Raw genomic sequence first — 12,746 nt, 5'->3', positions numbered from 1 at the left:
AACGCATTTTGACACCTCTCAGTCGAGTATGCCAGCGATAATCATATCAGAATCTTAGTTTCTGCACGGAACATTTTGCTTTGTAATGGTTTCCTTTCTCCAGAAACGAAACCTTTCTTCAGTATCTGACCAAAAGAGGGCGACAGAGAGTAGTTTTACCCATGTCACTGTGTTGACAAACAAGATAAATGAAACCCAGCACAGTCTGGGATGTAGCCTAAGTGATCACTGCAACTGGAACGTCAGAGGAAAGAAAACAATGACATGTTTTGGCTCTAATGGACATCATTTATTGATGCAGGCAAGTTACAAATATGGCAGCACAAATATATAGCTAGATAACACATGGCAATATAAATCTCCCTCACAATTTAAATGTAGACAATTTCTCCTTCAGTGAGTTATCTCCTATACTAACACAATTTGTTCCCTCTGTTTTGTATAAATAGCATTCCTTGCATGTTTTAGGCTATTCCACTAAATTCTCAGATGAGCACAGCCAGCAGTCCTCCCGCTGTTCCTCCAGCACCGGCCACAGCAGCAGCGGTAGCTGATGACAGACCAGCCATACCTGCAAGCCAGATACCATGATTTAGAGACTGTCCAGCAAAACATCAGTGGATTTGCACAGAGAAGATGACACAGCCTGGTTTGTCCTCAGTGTGACATATTGAGACATGAATGTGTCTTATGGGTCAATCAGCCTGATGGATTTTCCGTAGTTTTTGCCACACTACAGAAAGAGGTGAACCACAAGTGGAGGGGACCTAATGCCCCTTTAATCATTTGTCCAGCAACAGTTATGATGTTTACCTGCTGACTGCAAAACAGCCACCACACTTCCTGCTGCCACTCCACCTCCATTGGCAACTGCAGCAGCTGACATCATGGATGCAGCGTAGGAGCCTGCTGCTATTCCAGCTGAGGTGAAGCCCACTGCCCCCAGGACAAAAGGAGCAGAGACAACAGCGCCACCTAGATACAGACAAGAAGACAGAAAAAGACAGTTTAATAGCCTACAATAATAGGTGATTTTAAATGTAATGATTTTTCATGTCTGGCACCCTGTCTTACCTGCTCCGGCAGCAACAGCCATGTAGGTCACTGAAACACATGACACAAACAAAATTCAACACTGAAGCTACAGCAACAGCTCGGCTACTTTATCAGACATGAGATGTAAAGATTATAATGCAGTTATGAAAAGAAGTTGTTTACTAGCAAAGAAAATTATTAATGTTGTCAAAGAGCAGTTATACTCACAGAGCCCCATTTTCAGTGAGAGTAGTCAACACACCGCAGCCAAGAAAGTGTTATCTCCAGTACCAGACCTGTTCTTGCAGTATGAGAGCATCAACAGCAGCAGCTCTGACGCTCCTGGCTTTATATAGAAGGCTCAGTTGATTTCTACAGAAACGAAACTTAGACTGCATCTGAACACCAGAGGGCGCCACCCAGCACTTTGTATTTCACCCACACAAGCTGAAGTAAATAACATTCTCGAAAAGTCTCTGGCTGTGGTTACTTATGATTGGCGCATTGGAGGGCAAACAAAAGAGAGAACTCATTTAAATGATTAACAGCTGCAACACTACAATAGACTTTTTTAACAGCAGCCATTTTGACATGAGATATGAAATATTAAAACAATATCTAGTCCCCTACCGACCATCTTACTCTGTCAGACACTCGCATCAGCTGTTTTTTTTTTCCGTCCCAAGAACCTCAAAAGAAATTAGTAGACGTGCTTTCAAACACAAAGCCCCCTCTGACTGGAATAATTTACCACCGTCTATTAGATCTGTCACTTCTTTCCATCTGTTCAAGACCTCACTAATGTCCTTGTTTCAGACCCCCTGCTGTTGCTATTAGTTTTTTTTTTAATTATTATTATTTTCCTTTTATCTATTTTCATGTATTTTTACCTTTTTTTTGCCCTTGTGATGGGGTTAGGGGCTGATGGGGTATGGTGGGGTGGGTGGGAGGGATTTGGGAGCACTTTTTAAGTGTATGTTTTGTGTTGTGTATATGTGATTGTATTGTATTGTATTGTCTGATTGTTTTGATGTATAGGACCCCCTGGAAGACGAGATGATGCATCTCAAGAGGTTATCCCTTAATACATTTGAAAATATGACAAATATACTACAGGTGTTACCAATGATACAAGTTTACATTCCATTCAGGCCAATCACAGTAGGGGTGCTGGGCTGCTATTGTGCATGTTGGCTCATTAGAACAGCTCTGCTACACTACATGGAACAGAACCTTAATTAGTATCATTGGTAACACCTGCTGTATGCGCCTATTATATCTCAAGTCAAAATATCTGAGGAGGGCTGTACCCCCCTGTTGTATAAAAAGCAACAGTGGCAACAAGCCCTCCCTGGGATGGTGGAGAAACCAAAAAAGTATTTATTGAAAAACAACACAGGTTCAACTTCTCACACATGAAACAGAAACACTCTGGATGAAAACAGGGTACGAACACAGACAAAGCGACAAAGGGAAAACACTGAGGTGTGAATAAATGAGGGAGAAACGAGACGCAGGTGTAATCAACACAGGTGAGACACATAAGGTGATCACAAGAGGGAGCACAGAGAGTTCACCAGTCTGGTTCCCCCCAGCTCTAATTATACATCCCAGCCTTGTGCGCCTGAACTTGGTTGGAAAGCTGTTTGATTACAGATTTGGAACGTACACAAAACAACAACTGCCAAACCTTGTGTTTAAAAGGAAACACGACAAACCAGAAACTTTTACAGTTTTATACAAATTTATTTCACACTCCAAACCGTTGACACCATGAGCCTGCTGTAAATGAGCAGAAATTACAGTAAATTGACTCCAGTTTTTTTTATTTCTTGTCCTTGTTCTTTTCCTCATCCGTTTCCTTAATTACTTTTCGGCCAAAAAGGCCACCCAGAAATCCTGTCACTGTTGCTCCAGTGCCGGCTACAGCTGCAGTGGCAAACCCTGACAGACCAGCCGCACCTACAGTCAGATACACATCAGTTGGTGATTTTGGGTCAAAGGGGAGCTGAGAAAACCTGGCACCAGTCTCATCACTCAGCAGTAGTACCATTAGATTTTACATATTCAACAATCTGATTCTCATTGCAAAATCATCTCATTATAAAAGATACAAAAAAAAACATTTTAAAATACCTGCTGATTGCAAAACAGCCACCAGACTTCCTACAGCCACTCCACCTCCATTAGCAACCGCTGCAGCTGACATCATGGATGCAGCATAGGAGCCTGCCGCTATTCCAGCTGAGGTGAAGCCTACGGCCCCGAGGATAACAGGGGCCAGGGCCACAGCACCCACTGCACATGAGCAAAAACACATCAGAGGATGGTTGGTTTTCGCTAACAAGGTGACGATTTGTCAGAACATAGGTGAAACAATCTTAGCATGCTGGATAAATGGTTAATTGACTCCAACAATGTGTTAAAATTAATTTGTGACTGTCAACTTAGGTGACCATATAAATCCTTACCTCCTCCTACCACTGCGGTGGCTGCCGTCCCTGGAACAGAAGATGCAAACAGAGATAAATAAATAATAATGACTCATCACCCTTTTTGTTTTGAGCTTGTTTTCTTGCAGATGTTTGATGTTGATAAGGCTGTGTGAGCATGTGTGTATTTAACTGTGTAGGCGTGTGTCTGCTGTGACTTACCTATAAGGACTTTGGTTGAGCGACTGAGAGATGCATCTTTTTTGTCCTTTTTTTTCTTCTTCTCATCTTTTTCTTTTTCATCATCATCCTCTTCCTCATCCTTTAACAATACATCATCGCTGTCTTCTTCGTCTTTTGTCCATTTTATGGCAGACGTCTCTTCTACAATAAAGTGTAATGAATACAATTTGAGAATGTAAACACATGTAAATCCCATTAAAGATTTTCTTAAGTCTTACCTCCGCCTCGATCAGTGATGGCATCTGCCCGAAAGCAACACAAGACAGAAGCAGAAATTAACATGTGCAGCTCATGTGGCTGAATCAAAGTCTTTTGCTGTGGTTACTTTTGTTATGATTTTTCCATGTTGAAAACATTAAATCATAATCATCATAGTAATTCAAATAATTACTTCCATAACACAGCATGCACTTCAAAGGGCTTCAAAGAACTGGTTTTAAACTAAATGACAGCTAATTAATGAGGAAACATTACAGTAATAAAAGGACAAAGTATTCTAATAAAATACAAAAAAAAGAGAAAGGGATGATTTCAAATGATTTAAAAACAACACCCGAATAACAATGATGACGTATCAGTACTTCAAAACATAAAGTAGATAACTGATGTAATTTATGAGCAAGTCTGATAGGGGAGATTCCCATTGGCCTCAGCTGTTAGCCTACCACTTAAATCACAACCACAAGTATTTGGTTCCTCAGTAATACCTCAGTAATACTGAGACATGGTGTGAACATATATTTAGTATGCTGACTTCATTAAATAAACTCCAGCTGTTTCCTCTACTACATGATGAAACTAGGCTACATGTCAAACTTCATATTTTGTAAAATATCAGCGTATGAGTGTAAAGTGTTTGGTTGACCGTCTGATATGAAAAGGACATTAAAAAGACTTATCATAGTGGTTTGAATTTAACTAAATTAAAAGAGACATTTTCATTTCCTGATTTACAGTAGGGAAAACATCTTAGGAACGAATGGTCCATGTTTTGTTTGATTTTTTTTCCAGGACACACAAAAAAAATCAACCGGTTTAAGACCGGTGTAAAACAAGTCATACCCTACTCACAAAGACCCATGTTGAGTATTCTCGCCTGACGGTCTTGATAATCTCAGAGAGACTCGCTCTCCACTAGAGGTGTTGGGTGTCTCCTCTTGTTTTTATGTCTTCTGACCATAGACTGTAGCTTCTGACAGGAAACCAGCGTAAGGTGAGTTACCGCCACCTACTGGGTCGGAGTTGGACAAACCAAACCAAAATAAACAAACGTGTAGATCTCTCTCTCACTCTCTCTCTCTTCAATTAAACAATATAAAAAATATATAAAATAATCTAACAACTACAAATCTACAACAAAGATGTTTGTTCTACTCCCCATATCTGTAAATCTATGATTTCAGAATCATATTTTTAACAGGGAACTGCCCTTCTTGTACAACATTTTCTAGTCAACATTACTGTTTTGTTTTTCTTTTTAAAAATTTGGCAATCTCATATTGATTTTGATTTTGGAGTGTCTTGGGCCAATATAGGGCATAGTGGAGATGGTATGATCAGTGTGTAATGATATGTGTTATTGTTCTGGTGTAGGCTATTGTGTGTGGGTAATCCCCACCTTTTTTTTTTTTTTTTTAGTTATATTTCGCTGCTGGTGCTTGTTTGTTTTGTTTTGTTGTCATTGTCTGTGTGTTTGGAGGGTATATGACTGGTTGTTGTTGTTTTTTTGTTGGTTGTTTTGTGAGTTTTGTGAGGGAACCAGACCCATTTGGGATCGAATGAAGTGATATGAAGTGCTGTATTACATGAGATTTGGTGATCTGAGTTCCTATCCTGTGGTTGAAAATGAAAAAAAAAAAAAAAAAAAAAAAAAAAACTTGAATCCCCACAGGATTTTCTTTCTAGCCTACATAGCCTCTTGTATTTTTTCCCCATGTGATTATTATGCTCCTTCTGCTTTTACACAAGGCTCCGTCATCTGCAGACACTAAACGTGAAACATTGCCTCGAACCTGAGGGAAAAAATAAATCACCACGATATAAGCTGTTATTGACCATGTGTGGGTCTGACCAGCAGGGGGCGACAGCTGGTTCCTCTGTCACAGGTGAGTGGCTGTGAGAAATCCAAGAAGAGGAAACGAAACTCAAGGAAAGCCAAAGGGAGCCCTGAGAGAAACAGTTACTGGAAAATCAGGATCAGAGAAGACAGGCCTGAAGACACTGTGTGGGGACTGGGGACAACATGTCTTCACCATGTGTTATTTAATTATTTAATTAGCCTACCTCTGACATTTTCTGCTCTCTACAGTTCATTTAGGCTACGTGTCATACATTTCTAATTTCTTAGCTTATTGGAATGTTATAGGCTAGATAGATAGATAGATAGATAGATAGATAGATAGATAGATAGATAGATAGATAGATAGATAGATAGATACTACTTTATTGATCCCATTGCTGAGAAAAGTTTGAAAGAAATACAGAATAACATGAGGAGATTGTTATTATTATTATTATTATTAGCCCACTGTAAATACTGGTGGATTTGAATAATTTGTTAATAATTATTGTTATTATTAAGCCTATAATAATTATTATTACAATCCGTGGCAGTGAGAAAAGTAGGTTCTCGTTATTTGGTCTGCGTCCATCCGAGCTTGATCACGTGTGGGGACGTGCGCATGCGCGGGGGATCAACCTCTGATGGAGAGAAGATGCCCACTGCCATCGTCCCTGTGTAGCGCAGCAGAGCCGCTGACCGGTCCTGTCTGTCACCGCAGAGCCCGCACTCTCTGCCCGCCGTCTCTCTCAGCGCAGCCGCATGTTGTGATCGGACACAAAGAGGCTCGATGTCTGTGGCAAATGCGAAACACACTGTCCTGAACCCGGTAAGAGGCTTATTGTCATCATTATTATTGTCATGACCAGCCAGCAGCCCTGTGATGCCATCATCATGCACTGATCACAGTGACCAGCCTCCTGGAGCCTCACACTGCAGCTGTAAATGTGGTGTGTGTGGCTGTGTATGTGTGTGTGTCTAGACACGGCCTGCTCACTCAGCCGCCCGCTCACTCTGTATTCCTCACAGTGAATGAGGCGTTTCGTTTGAGCTCCCCTCATTTTCAGGCAGCATGTTTGTCTGTCAGCTGTTTGTCAGTGCAGGTTTACCGGTGCTTCACTGTCAGCCACTCTCCACCCCCAGGTGATCCCATACACAGGGCCCATACCTGGAGGCCTGCACCCTGGAGAGATCATCATCATCCAGGGCACCGTGCCCCCAGATGCTGACAGGTAAGAGTTAATGAAACCAGATAAGAAACTCAAGATGTGATGATGTGCAGACAAAGGCTTAACATCTGTTCAGAAAACTCAACTTTGAAATGCTCTGGTCTGGTCTGCTTCAGTGGATCGCAAACTTTTAAACCATGGCAACCCTTTTTTTTGTTCTATTCTCTATCTCAAAACACTACAGACATCTAATGTGGCCAACTAAATACAAGTACGAGGGAAATCTGTTGTTTTTATATTGTCCTGCACATCTATGGTTTGCTTTCGTCCTGTTTCCTTAGTAATTTAATTTAAAACTTGATATGTAGTTTGAATTATATTGCACAGCTTCATGGGTTGATTTAGTCTAAAAAGCATAGCACAGATCAGTCATCAGATTTAAACACACACCTGTTTTCATCTTCCATGTTGTCTTGTTTCCAGGAAGTAAAACACTGTTAAAATCATTACATCATTTCATCAGTTCAGTTCATCAGTTCATCATTACACTGGCTCCCTGTTCACTTCAGAATAGGCTACACTTCAAAATTCTTTTGATCGTCTACAAATCCCTTCATGGCCTCACCCCTTCATATATCTCTGAACTTCTTACCCCCTACACTACCACCAGAACCCTCAGATCCTCAGATCGTGGCATGTTGACTGTGCCTCGCTCACAGAAAAAAAAAGTCAGAGGAACAGCCTGCCAGAAGCCATTAGAAAAGCCGACTCTGTTGAGGCTTTCAAGAAGCTCCTCAAGACCCATTTCTATGTTTTGGCTTTTAACTAGCACTTAATCTGTTTTTTATATAATGCTGACATTTAATAATTTGTATCTCTTCCTTTGATTAATTGAAGTGTATCATGTTGTTGTGTTGTATTGATGTTGGTTTATGCTGTGACCTGTTGACTGTGAAGCACTTTGGTGCAAATGCTCTTTGCTTTTAAAGGTGCTATATAAATAGCCTATATTAAACTTAATTAAACTTAAAAAACTTTCAATAATGACATAACAAAGGCATCTTGTTGCACCTGTAGCCCAGGCTCAGGGTGGGGTCTTTTTTGACCACACCTGACCTACGGTACTTGCGTGGACATGGTGAATTCATCTCATCTTATTATTAGGAATAATTAAAGTCATTTAGTCATTGTCCAAAATATTTTCCCTCAAATATTTCTGGCTTTTGAAAGGAATTTCTAATGATAATGACTACAAGACTTAATGGACACTTTAAGCTTCTAAAACCAGGATTTATTAATTCTGTATTTGTCAAACTAAAGTTTAAAGACATTTAAAAAAAAAAAAGAAGTTAAAAATAAAATAAAAACTACATTCATTATACAAGACATGGTTTCTAGATCTAGCAATGGTTTCTAACATATTAGCAGTTAAGTCATGAAAACCTGACGACACACAATGAACCTGGTTCCCCTGCGGGGTCTCGGGGCCCTCTGTCTTTAACCCTGGCCGTCCTTTCTGCAGGTTTCAGATCGACCTGTCAAGCGGCTGCAGCACCAAGCCGCGCTCCGACGTCGCCCTCCACTTCAGCCCTCGCTTCAAAGGCTCGCCCTGCGTGGTGTGTAACTCGCTGCTGCAGGAGAGCTGGGGCCAAGAGGAGACGCTCCATCAGCTGCCCTACAAACGCGGAGCCCCCTTCGAGACCATCATCCTGGTGCACGACGACGTCTTTAAGGTCAGTGGATCCATGCTGAATAGGATGGAAACACAGACAGAGGGAAAAAGACTCAAAGCTTATACTAGGGTGAAAGAGCGTTACAGGTCTTTCCTCCCTGCAGCTGTCAGACTCCACAACAAGAGCTGTTCTCAGCACAAAACATGATTGGATTGGAATGTATACTATATATTTTTCTTATTCTTATTATTCATTAATCATACTCTATTACAAACACTGCTTTCTTTTTACTGCTAGTGCCATTTGCTACTTATTATCTGCTCTATATGTTTCTTTGCTGTTGTCTGCTGCTGCAACCTCGTAACTTTCCCCACTGTGAGATGAATAACGGATTATCTTATTTTATAAATATTTGTCTATACCTACAGGTGGCAGTAAATGGTACTCACCTTCTGGGATACAAGCACAGAATACCACTCAACAGGGTCGACACGTTTTCTATTTCGGGGAAAGTCAGGGTTCATGCTATTGGCTACATCCCAAACTCAGTGAGTTCTTTCCCCACCACCTGTTTTCCTTCACAAACCACTTAGACGTGTTGCTTCTTTTACAGATACATCTCTTTATTCTTTTCTAAATGTGGCTTCTTTTCTCCCTCTCAGGCAATATATTCAGAATCAGGTGACTTGGTGAGTTTTTTCCTTTTGCGTCATCTACATACATGCAACCCCCTCTGTTCTAATGGGCCCGGTATCTTGTGATGCCGCTAAAACTGGATCACACTTCCTAAATGATTCCTTTGTCTGTGCAATAGAGACCTTTCACTAAAAGGACAAGCTCTCTGGTTTATTACAAGCCGAGTGTCGTTTGTCTGATAACGCAGCAGTCACTAAAGTAATCACCGAGCTCTGGGAACACGTCTACAGCAAAGTCCAGTCGGCCAAGAAACATGAGCCCTCTGGCAGTCCAACAGGTTGTAAATAAAGTTTAGCCTGATTATCCAAACCTCTTTATATGGAGGGAAAGTGAAAGTATTTCCTTTTACTGATAATACTGTTCCCACATCTGGAAGACCACAAGAACAAACTTCTATATAATGAAGCACTGCCTCTCTCAGGGTAACAATGTAATAAAACAGCTAATTAATAAAATAAAAAGTGTTTTGGAGAATGTAGATTTTTTTTTTTTTAACTATTTAGCTAATTGTTTTAGGTATTTATTTATTTATCTTTCAAATAAAATGTCAAATATTAGTTGGTTCCAGCTTCTCCAATGTAATGATCAACTGCTTTTCTTTGTAAATTATGTCTTTGGTTATATTGACTGACTAAATATTCTGAAGTCATCACCTGGGACATAGCTCAGGATTATACTAAGGCAATTATCACCATAGAATAAATGTTTCAGCAGTCATATTGTTGTTTCAGAGCTTACCTTACAAAGGCAGCATACTCAAAGGCCTGAGCCCAGGACAGCACATCACAATCAAGGGCCAGGTCAGCATGTATCCTCACAGGTAAAGTGACAAATTCACCACAACGAAAAGCATAAACAAAACACACACACATACACAAAAAATACTTGTTTTCTCTGTGGTTTACCTCCTCATCCACGTCTCTTCCAGTTTCACAATAAACCTCTGCAACAGCAGGACGCAGAACATCGCCCTGCACCTGAACCCCCGCATGAAGTCGGGCGTGTTCATCAGGAACTCTTACCTGAGCGAGTCCTGGGGTCAGGAGGAGCAGGAGCTGCCCTTCTTCCCCTTCTCGTCAGGGGATTACTTTGAGGTAGGAAGCAGCCACGTCTTCACTTTGCTTTGAGAGGGTTACACCTTCAGCTTAACTGGATGTTCATAACATTTTAATGTAGGTATATCACATCCTCAAACGGTGAGAATGTTTCACAGCATTGTATGTTGACTTATGATTACTTTACATTCAATGTTTTGTTTTGTTTTTTGGTAACATTTTATAATAAGTACACACTATTAAGCATTAGTTAAGCATTATAATACTGAATTCATTTATAACCCTAACACTCATTAGTGTGTAGTTTATAAATACAGTCAGTGCGATGAGTAAGACATTTTAACTGTGTTTATAAACTACATACTAATGAGTATTCATGTGTTATAATGATGAATTCAGTATTTAATGCTTAACTAATGCTTAAAGGGATAGTTCACCCAAAATTCAAATTTCACTCATTATCTACTCACCCTCATGTCGACTAAGGGCTGGGAGAATTTTCAGAGTTCTCCGTGCCTTCTCGGAGTTACGGGGGGGTCTGCGCAGCAGTATTTGTCCATAATGGTTGTGAATGGAGCTCACTTTTCTTCGTCCAAAAAGACACGCCAAAAAACATCCAAATACCTCCATACTGCTCGTCTGTAATGTCCCTCTTGTATTGAAGCCCCGACATGATAAATTGTTCCGCCGGTCAGGAAGAGACACTGGGAGCTTCCGCTACAAACAAGCTTAAAATATAGACTTATTAAATTTTTTTCGGAACAATTTCTCATGTCGGGGCTTCAATACAAGAGGGACATTACAGACGAGCAGTATGGAGGTATTTGGATGTTTTTTGGTGTGTCTTTTTGGACGAAGAAAAGTGAGTACCATTCACAACCACTATATGGACAAATACTGCTGCGCGGACCCCCCCGTAACTCTGAGAAGGCATGGATAACTCTGAAAATTCTCCCAGCCCTTAGTCAACATGAGGGTGAGTAGATAAAGAGTGAAATTTGAATTTTGGGTGAACTATCCCTTTAATAGTGTGTACTTATTATAAAGTGTTACCTTTTTTTTGTTGTTCTTTCTGTGTTCAGATTCTGATCCTGTGTCAGCCCCATCAGTTCAAGCTGGCAGTGAACGGCTCCCACTTGTTTGAGTTCAGGCACCGGGTGCAGGACCTGAGCAGCATCAACCAGCTGGAGATCATGGGAGACCTGGAGCTCACTGATGTTAAACTGTGGTGAATCTGCAAAGAAACCAGTGTTACAGACACTGTTGTGCTCTAAGCTGGTTATCAATGCTAAATTAGCTTAGCCACAACGACCCAGACGACAGGGAGGTTGAATTTCAGGTCCAGTTAGTCTCACGGCAACCACAGGTCGGTGATTTTAAGCTAGTCTAGCATTTTTTGGGTTGGGGGCCGAGGTTCCACCCTCAGCCCCGGCCGTAGGACTGATGCATGAGAAGGAGCTGTGCTGGAGCATCAGGCTGTGAGCCACCATGACTGTTTACAGCTACAAAGTTAGGTTTGCCTTGGTTCATTTCTTATTGTCTCTAGTGCATCTCTGCTGTGATACGCCGTTAGTGCGCTGTATAATTAAAATATGTAAATGTTAATGGGCGCTTAATTACTGGCTTTGTTTAAATGTAAATACAAGCGATGAATGAAACTGAAGGGCTCCATTTTTTTGGAGCAAGGCCCAATAAAGATCAATCGATTACACAGATAATTTAAATACGTTCCAAACATTTTTCATAATTATTACATTGTTTGTAGCATTTACAGTCTCCTCGTCGGGGGTGACGATGTTATAAAAACAAAAATCTAACGTATGGTCATTTTGAAAATAATTCAACTACATGCGCAATTATTAATTCGTTTTATCATGACATAACCCAGCATACTTTTGACACTTACATCAATGTATCACGGTGCAGCAGAATTCAAGCACAGTGCGGTACAGGGTCAATTTAAAACCTAACTATTTAAATAATCTAACAAATGCTGTTTTGCAATTTTTATGCAAGCTATATAGAGTGTTGTAGAATCCTGCATATGCGACCATCTCATCTCACAGTTTTCCCACCCCTGCTCCAAAATGAGAAGAAGAAATGTCGCAGTAAGAAAAGAAAAGAAAAAACTGGGATATTTTTATTTCAAATGTTATTCTGGTTTTTCCTTTTTTTTGCGTTGTCTGTTGTAATTGTTGTAAAATATGTATGAAAAAAACTTCCCTATGTATCATAAATAATTTAATAATAAATGAATGTGTTACTATTGTCATTTTGTTGTACTTTCTGGTTAATGAATTCAAAACTGTTACACCTTTTCTTATTAGTGAGCCTTAATGGGGGGAAAAAAAGACATTTAGGAAAACATACACTGCACTCGCACC

General features: G+C 40.4%; 3 protein-coding genes across 3 annotated transcripts; 1 reads left to right on the top strand and 2 right to left on the bottom strand.

Moving 5' to 3' along the window:
• Positions 1-274: 274 nt before the first annotated feature.
• Positions 275-1,392, bottom strand: LOC311005215 (interferon alpha-inducible protein 27-like protein 2A). The gene is made up of 4 exons (XM_083997573.1): positions 1,264-1,392; positions 1,075-1,104; positions 814-975; positions 275-571 (listed from the first exon to the last, which is right to left on the bottom strand). Exons 1-4 carry the CDS (start codon positions 1,271-1,273, stop codon positions 486-488), a joined length of 288 nt encoding a protein of 95 aa, XP_083853699.1. The 5' UTR covers positions 1,274-1,392; the 3' UTR covers positions 275-485.
• A 1,320-nt stretch (positions 1,393-2,712) lies between these two features.
• LOC311006215 (interferon alpha-inducible protein 27-like protein 2A) lies at positions 2,713-4,865 on the bottom strand. Its single transcript, XM_083998956.1, has 6 exons — positions 4,782-4,865; positions 3,929-3,952; positions 3,690-3,851; positions 3,507-3,536; positions 3,172-3,333; positions 2,713-2,997 (listed from the first exon to the last, which is right to left on the bottom strand). The coding sequence occupies exons 1-6, from the start codon at positions 4,789-4,791 to the stop codon at positions 2,861-2,863; spliced, it is 525 nt and encodes a 174-aa protein (XP_083855082.1). The 5' UTR covers positions 4,792-4,865; the 3' UTR covers positions 2,713-2,860.
• A 1,478-nt stretch (positions 4,866-6,343) lies between these two features.
• Positions 6,344-11,594, top strand: lgals8b (galectin 8b; the record flags this gene model as incomplete). Its single annotated transcript, XM_083998057.1, has 8 exons — positions 6,344-6,598; positions 6,913-7,001; positions 8,461-8,671; positions 9,040-9,159; positions 9,274-9,300; positions 10,039-10,127; positions 10,236-10,401; positions 11,445-11,594. The coding sequence occupies exons 1-8, from the start codon at positions 6,560-6,562 to the stop codon at positions 11,592-11,594; spliced, it is 891 nt and encodes a 296-aa protein (XP_083854183.1). The 5' UTR covers positions 6,344-6,559.
• Positions 11,595-12,746: the final 1,152 nt, after the last annotated feature.

This window comes from Trachurus trachurus (assembly GCF_905171665.1).
Source record: "Trachurus trachurus genome assembly, chromosome: 22".
NCBI classification, from domain to species: Eukaryota; Metazoa; Chordata; class Actinopteri; order Carangiformes; family Carangidae; genus Trachurus; species Trachurus trachurus.
This window is presented reverse-complemented; position numbering and strand designations above follow the sequence as displayed.

Coding starts and splice junctions, on each gene's coding strand:
- LOC311005215 (XM_083997573.1), bottom strand. Junction 976..1,074: donor GGCTGTTGCTGCCGGAGCAG/GTAAGACAGGGT, acceptor GTCTGTATCTAG/GTGGCGCTGTTGTCTCTGCT. Junction 572..813: donor GGCTGTTTTGCAGTCAGCAG/GTAAACATCATA, acceptor TCTGGCTTGCAG/GTATGGCTGGTCTGTCATCA.
- LOC311006215 (XM_083998956.1), bottom strand. Junction 3,334..3,506: donor CACCGCAGTGGTAGGAGGAG/GTAAGGATTTAT, acceptor GCTCATGTGCAG/TGGGTGCTGTGGCCCTGGCC. Junction 2,998..3,171: donor GGCTGTTTTGCAATCAGCAG/GTATTTTAAAAT, acceptor ATCTGACTGTAG/GTGCGGCTGGTCTGTCAGGG.